General features: G+C 46.8%; 1 protein-coding gene across 1 annotated transcript; it reads right to left on the bottom strand.

Annotated features, from left to right (window-relative positions):
• Positions 1 to 4,216: 4,216 nt before the first annotated feature.
• Positions 4,217 to 6,820, bottom strand: LOC123042286 (beta-fructofuranosidase, insoluble isoenzyme 7-like). Its single transcript, XM_044464766.1, has 5 exons — positions 6,622 to 6,820; positions 6,478 to 6,486; positions 5,419 to 6,290; positions 4,833 to 5,330; positions 4,217 to 4,720 (listed from the first exon to the last, which is right to left on the bottom strand). The coding sequence occupies exons 1-5, from the start codon at positions 6,785 to 6,787 to the stop codon at positions 4,490 to 4,492; spliced, it is 1,776 nt and encodes a 591-aa protein (XP_044320701.1). The 5' UTR covers positions 6,788 to 6,820; the 3' UTR covers positions 4,217 to 4,489.
• Between the last annotated feature and the right edge of the window lie 803 nt (positions 6,821 to 7,623).

Here is a 7,623-nt window from a genome sequence, read left to right as displayed (position 1 = left end):
GTACCTGCTCTTAATTTGGAAAGTAGTTCATCCGAGAAATCTGTTCCCGGGATGCCTACACCAACTATAGAAGAAGCTAATGATAAAGATCACGAAACTATAGATCAAGTTACTACAAAACCTCGTAGGTCAAACAGAGCACGATCCGCACCAGAGTGGTACGGTAATCCTATTCTGGAGGTTATGTTACTTGACCATGACGAACCTACAAACTATGAATAAGCTATGATGAGCCCAGCATCCGATAAATGGCTTGAGGCCATGAAATCCGAGATATGATCAATGTATGAGAACAAAGTGTGTACTTTGGTTGACTTGCTCGATAATCAGCGAGCCATAGAAAATAAATGGATCTTCAAGAGGAAGATGGGTGATGATGGTAGTGTTACTATCTACAAAGGTCTAATTGTCGCAAAAGGTTTTCGACCAGTTCAATATGTTGACTACGATGAGATCTTCTCACTCGTATTGATGCTTAAGTCTGTCTGAGTCATGTTAGCAATTGCCGCATTTTATTATGAAATCTGGCAAATGGATGTCAAAACCGCATTCCTTAATGGATTTCTTAAAGAAGAGTTGTATATGATACAACCAGAAGGTTTTGTCGATCCTAAAGGTGCTAACCAAGTGTGCAAGCTCCAACGATCCATCTATGGACTGGTGTAATCATCTCAGAGTTGGAATATACGCTTTGATGAGGTGATCAAAGCATATGGTTTTATACAGACTTTTGGAGAAGCATGTATTTACAAGAAAGTGAGTGGGAGCACTACAACCTTTCTGATAAGCATATGTAAATGACATATTGTTGATCGGAAATGATGTAGAATTTTCTTAAAAGCATAAAGGAGAGTTTGAAAGGGGTTTTTCAAAGAAAGACCTCGGTGAAGCTGCTTACATATTGGGCATCAAAATCTATAGAGATAGATCAAGACGCTTGATAAGATTTTTGAATGAGTGCATACCTTGACAAGATTTCAAAGTAGTTTAAAATGGAACAGTCAAAGAATGAGTTCTTGCCTGTGTTGTAAGGTGTAAAGTTGAGTAAGACTCAAAACCCGACCACAACAGAAAATAGAAAGAGAATGAAAGTCATTCCCTATGCCCCAGCCATAGGTTCTATAAAGTATGCTAAGCTGTATACCAGACCTATTGTGCACCTTATCATGAGTTTGGCAAGGGGGTATGATAGTGATCCAGGAGTGGATCAATGGACAACGGTCAAAGTTATCCTTAGTTACCTAAGAGGACTAAGGAAATATTTCTCGGTTATGGAGGTGATAAAGAGTTCGTCGTAAAGAGTTACGTCGACGCAAGCTTTTACACCAATCCAGATGACTCTGAGTCTCAATCTGGACAAATATTAAAAGTGGAAGCAATTAGCTAGAGTAGCTACATGCAGAGCATTGTAGACATAGAAAAATTGCAAAAATACATACGGCTCTCAATACAGCAGAACCGTTGACTAAACTTCTCTCACGAGCAAAACATGATCACACCTTAGTATTCTTTGGGTGTTGATCACATAGCGATGTGAACTAGTTTATTGACTCTAGTAAACCCTTTGGGTGTTGGTCACATGGTGATGTGAACTATGAGTGTTAATCACATATAGATGTGAACTATTGGTGTTAAATCACACGGTGATGTGAACTAGATTATTGACTCTAGTGCAAGTGGAAGGCTGAAGGAAATATGTCATAGAGGCAATAATAAAGTTGTTATTTTATATTTCCTTATTCATGATAAATGTTTCTTATTCATGCTAGAATTGTATTAACCGGAAACTTGATACATGTGTGAATACATAGACAAAACACTGTGTCCCTAGTATGCTTCTACTTGAGTAGCTCGTTGATAAAAAATGGTTAAGTTTTCTAGCCATGGACATGTGTTGTCATTTGATGAACGGGATCACATCATTAGGAGGTGATGTGGTGGACAAGACCCATCCATTAGCTTAGCATAATGATCGCTCAGTTTTATTGCTACTGCTTTCTTCATGTCAAATATATATTCCTCCGACTATGAGATTATGCAACTCCCGGACACCGGAGGAATGCCTTATGTGCTATCAAACGTCACAATGTAACTGGGTGATTATAGAGATGCTCTATAGGTATCTCTGAAGGTGTTTGTTGGGTTGGCATAGATCGAGATTAGGATTTGTCACTCCAAGTATCGGAGAGGTATCTCTGATCCCTCTCGGTAATGCACATCATATGAAGCCTCGCAAGCAATGTGACTAATGAGTTGGTTGCAGGATGATGCATTATGGAATGAGTAAAGAGACTTACTGGTAACGAGATTGAACTAGGTATGAGGATACCGACGATCGAATCTCGGGCAAGTAACATACCGATGACAAAGGGAGTAACGTATGTTGACATTGCGGTTCGACCGATAAAGATCTTCGTAGAATATGTGGGAACCAATATGAGCATCCAGGTTCCGCTATTGATTATTGACCACAGAGGTGTCGGCCATGTCTACATAGTTCTCGAACCCGTAGGGTCCGCACGCTTAACGTTCGATGACGATATGTATTATATGAGTTATGTGTTTTGGTGACCGAAGTTTTTTCGGAGTCGGATGAGATCACGGACACGACGAGAAGTCTCGAAATTGTAGGGAGGTAAAGATTGATATATTGGAAGGTTATATTCAGACACTGGAATGGTTCCGGAGAGGTTCTGATATTTTTCGGAGTACCGAGGGGTTACTGGAACCCCCTGGGGAAGTATTGGGCCTTATTGGGCCATAGGGGAGAGGAGGAGGTAGGCCACAAGAGGTGGCGCCCCCCTAGGGAGTCCGAATTGGACAAGAGGGAGGGGGTGCGGCCCCCCTTTCCTTCTCCCTCTCCCTCTCTTTCCCTCTTCCCCCTCCGTTGGAAAGGACGGGGGCCCGACTATGATCGGGAATCCTAGTTGGACTCCCCCCACTTGGCGCGCCCCCTAGGGCTGGCCTCCTCCCCTCTCCTCGTTTATATACGGGGGCAGGGGGACACCTCTTGACACAACAATTGTTTCTTAGCCGTGTGCGGTGCCCCCCTCCACCGTTTACTCCACCGGCCATATTGTCATAGTGCTTAGGTGAAGCCCTGCGTGGGTCACATCACCAACACCATCATCACGCCGTCGTGCTGACGGAACTCATCGACTCCTTCGTGCCTCTACTGGACCAAGAGTTTGAGGGACGTCATCGAGATGAACGTGTGCAGAACTCGGAGGTGCCGTACGTTCGGTACTTGATCGGTTCATTCGGGAAGACGTTCGACTACATCAACCGCGTTAAGTTAACGCTTTCGCTTTCGTTCTACGAGGGTACGTGGACACACTCTCCCCCTCTCGTTGCTATGCATCTCCTAGATAGATCTTGCGTGAGCTTAGGATTTTTTTTGAAATTGCATGCTACATTTCCCAACAGTTTTTGCATTTGATAACGTTTTGAATTGTGTGAAATAGTTTTTTTTGAAATAATTGAAATCAGTTCTTTGCATCGAGTGAAATCAATTTTGAAATATGTTTTCTCAACTGAGTGAAATATCTTTTCACAAGTGAGTAAAAATTATTTTCTCCATATGAGTGAAATATGTTTCTTCAGATGAGTGAAATTGGTTTTCTGAACATAAACAAATGAGTTTTTTAAATGATTGAAATCAGCTTTCTGAAATAAGTGAAATACGTATTTTAATTCAGTGAATCCAGTGTTTTGAAATTAGTGAAATTGTATTTTTATAATAGAGAGAAATTTATTTTATGAAGCGAGTGAAATTGTTTTTTCAATTGATAACTTTTTGAATTGTGTGAAATAGGATTTTCAAAATAATTGAAATCAGTTCTTTGCATCGAGTATCAAATGAGCGAAATTAGCTTTTGAAAATTATTAAAACATGTTTTTCTTTCAATTCAAACGACTGCAATCAGTTGTATCAAATGAGTGAAATCGGTTGTTTGATGAAATGAGTTTTTAAAATGTGTGAAATAAATTTTGAATGAGCCTCAATCCATCTTTCGAAAATGAGTGAAATAATTTTTGAATGAGCCTAAATCCATCTTTTAAAATGTATGAAATAAATATCATTTCACAACGAAACAATTTTGTGTTCTATGAAAGTCATTTCAAGGATAAATGAAATATATAAAATAAAAGGAAGTTTAAATATATCCAAGATTGATCTTGTTTTGAAGATCTTGTCACCGTGATTCCAAATATATAAAAAGTTTCAAAAATGGATATTTCATTTAACAAATATGAATGCATGCAGCGCACATCTCTCGATTCTAACTCTCTCTCTATTCTGCAAAATGTTGTCAGGAACTGTTTTGTCTCATGTGTGCAGTTGTATTGACCGGGTATAGCAGTGGGATTCAATTTACAACTTATACAGAGTTTGAGAGCACGAATCTTGATGAAACGGGACGGACGGCGGATGGTGCGCCGGTACCTCCCGCCACCGGTAAAAATACTTTTTCGGTCCCCACACCTTCTACGCTTCACCTTTGCGCATGGAACTCGGCTGAATCAACCCGTCGTCCCCAACGTTCACGGTCGCCGTCGCCAGCTCGTACGCCTCGAGCTTGGCCACCTTCACCGCACCTGTCCCGTTGTTGAACACGTACAGGTGGCTGTTGCCGTTCTCGGCGTGCTCCGGGTACACCCTCGCCGTGATGCACGTCCGGCCTCCGCCGCCGAAGCTCTCCACCACCGAGTGGTCAACCTGTTCGTCGAAATCACAAGTTGTAATAAGTACTCGATTTACAGTCGGTGTTATCTGAAGTCTGAACCAGAGCAAAAGATTCAGGCTGCGGCCACGGCGGCGATGAACTTACCAGTGTTCTGAGCGAGATGATCCCGCCGTGCGCTTCGATGTCCATGTCCACGAAAGCCCCGTACGGTGGCTTGTACACCCCGGCTCTTGTAGTTGACCTGCTCAGGTCGGTGCACATGAGGACTCTGTACTTGTCATGGTGCCTGAACACCCTGAAGAAGACGGCGGTGTGCTCCTGCAGGTCGCCGGAGGCCATGACGAGCAGCCCGAACGGGCCGACCCCGCCGGGCACGGACGCGCCCTTCTCCCCGCACAGCCTCTGCGGATCCAGCAGCCAGTTGGGCTCGAAGCTCTCGGCTCCCTCCAGGGCCGGGATCTGGAAGATCACCTCCACGTCCGCCTGTGTGCCCGCGACGCCGACGATCTCGTTCACGCCGCCGGAGTTCACCACCATTCCCAGCAACCCGACCTTTCTGCTCCTCAGCGTCTTGATCTCCTCGATTGGCCATTGCCTTAGCTGCTTCCCGTCGTTGTCCAGCCATACCTTCCGTGGGAAGATCTGCAGCGCAGGAGAGAGGGAAAGCATGTCAGCATGATAATAAGTGACAAAACAGAAATTTGGTTGGAGGATGGCGGTGGCGACGGACCTGGACGCCGGACCAGCCCTTGGCGACGTCGTCGGCCTGGCTGTCGGTCTCGTTGGCCCATGACCAGAGCACGCGCCGGTTCTTGCGCGCGTCGAAGAAGGACTTGGACGCGTACACGTGGCCGTAGTCGAGGCGGCGCCAGCTCTGGCAGTCGTCGCCGTCGTCCTCCGGTTCAAAGGTGTCCGACGTGTCGTTGTAACGCCCGACCGCGTAGTAGTCCTGAAACGTGTCCATCGCGCTCAGCTTCAGCACTTGCCTCACCCCGGTGCCGGTCCTCGGCGCGTGGTCGAGCCCCTCCTCCACGCCGGGCTCCGCCACCGGGAACAGGTCCGGGCACTCCACCATGCCGGCGGCGCGTGACTCTTGCAGCGGGGCGGCATTCCGCTCCCACAGCCGGAAGTCCTTGCTTCGGTAGATGAGCGTAGACCCCACGGCGTTACCGACCTTGGCCGATACGGCGAGGCGCCACAGACCGTCGCGGCCGAGCCACGCCGTGGAAGGGTCGCGGAAGAAATCCGCGGGGACGTCAGCGGGGAGCGGGATGACGGGGTTGTAGCTCGGCTTCACCCACTCACGGAGGAGCGGGTCGGACGCGTTCTTGGGGAAGGCCACGTTTTGGACCTGCTCGCCGTCGGCGCTGATGCCGGTGTAGAGGATGGCCGGGACGCCGCCGGGGAGGATGGTGGCGGAGCCCGACCAGCAGCCGTTGGCGTCGAACGGCGAGGTGGGCTCGAGCGCGGCGTCGAGGGCGGCCCAGTTCACGAGGTCGCCGGAGACGGAGTGGCCCCAGGAGAGGTTGCCGACGCCCCAGGTGGCGCCGTGCGGGTTGTACTGGTAGAACAAGTGGTACATGCCGTTGTGGTACATTGGCCCTGCCGGTGTAACAAAGAAAACAACCGTCAGTTCCGTTCGTGTGTACACATGACGGGGACGCCATTAATGTCCACTACAAGCACGCTCACAGCACGCTGGCTGGAACACTTGGACACCAGATGAAAATTCAGTCACCTACCAATTCAGCAGAATGCAGAGAAGAAACAAGAAAGAAACAGAGCGTACCATTCGGATCTGCTCGGCACCATCCCGAAGAAGCAGCAAAATCCACCACGATCAGACATACACAGTGATCAGATTAGCCAAATCCATTCATCCCATGATTGGGTCTAGCAACAATGCGGCAAATTAAAAAGCGTTAACTCCTACCGTTCTGCCAGTTCTTGGCGGGCTGGAAGTGGTAGGCGGTCCGGCCATGGGGCGCCGATCCCGAGCTCTCCGCCGCTTCGGGGGCTACGCGGAGAGAGGAAGACGAAGAGAAGAGAAGGAGGAGATGGAAGAAGGCGACGCACGCGGCGAGAGAGAGTACAGCCATGGCAACCGTTGGACGAGACCAAAAGTTGCTTCCTCTGCCGGTTGCTCTGCTTCGGGCTCCAGATTATTAGTAGCAGCCCCTCAAAGTCTCCAGGTCTCCAAGTTCAATGCAAGTTTAGGACCTGCCGCCATGTTCTCTGCGGTCATTGTTAGTACGGAAGGCAATTTCCTATGTAAATATGCCTCGGGTGCTCATGGAATCGAGGCTGTAGGATCTTATTCTACTCACCTGCAGTTTTGTTTTCTTACTTCTGGTTTCAAGATCTGATCTGGAGCTTGTTTTTCTCAGAATGCCACCGCCCGAACGACAAGCCGGACACCGGGTTATCAGAGACGTTGACCTTCAAAAGTACTCCGGGAAACAACAATTATTTTTGGAGGTGAGGCTAAGTTAGGCCTCTCCTGGGGACGCGAGTTCCTGCGTGTAATTTAACAAAATGTCCCAAAAATCTGAATATATTTCGAAATAAACTTGACCTTCTATTGTATACTTGTGAGAAAAAAACCACAAAAGAAAATCCACCATTGACTTCTTTTGAAAAACAAATTTGTCTTCTTTGCCCTGAAGTCCAGGTTATTTTTTTCATGAAAAATTATATACTAGTGCAAAAGAAAGTCAAGTTTATTCTAAAAAACTTCTGAACTATTTTGACTTTTGTTTATTTTATTTTTCATATAGAGTGTATCTACAACCCGGAACCAAAGTGTATTTCCCCTCTCCTGGTGCATATGTGCTTCCAAAACGGAAAATTACTTGGTGACGCTAGGTATCGGCAAGGGGGGCTCCAATAGGGAGTTGCCATCTAGCACTATGTGGACCAAGTATTTTTGTATTGC

The sequence above is a fragment of the Triticum aestivum genome, chromosome 2B (assembly GCF_018294505.1).
Source record: "Triticum aestivum cultivar Chinese Spring chromosome 2B, IWGSC CS RefSeq v2.1, whole genome shotgun sequence".
NCBI lineage: Eukaryota > Viridiplantae > Streptophyta > Magnoliopsida > Poales > Poaceae > Triticum > Triticum aestivum.
Note: the sequence above shows the minus strand (reverse complement) of the source record. Positions and strands in the feature narration are given on the sequence as shown.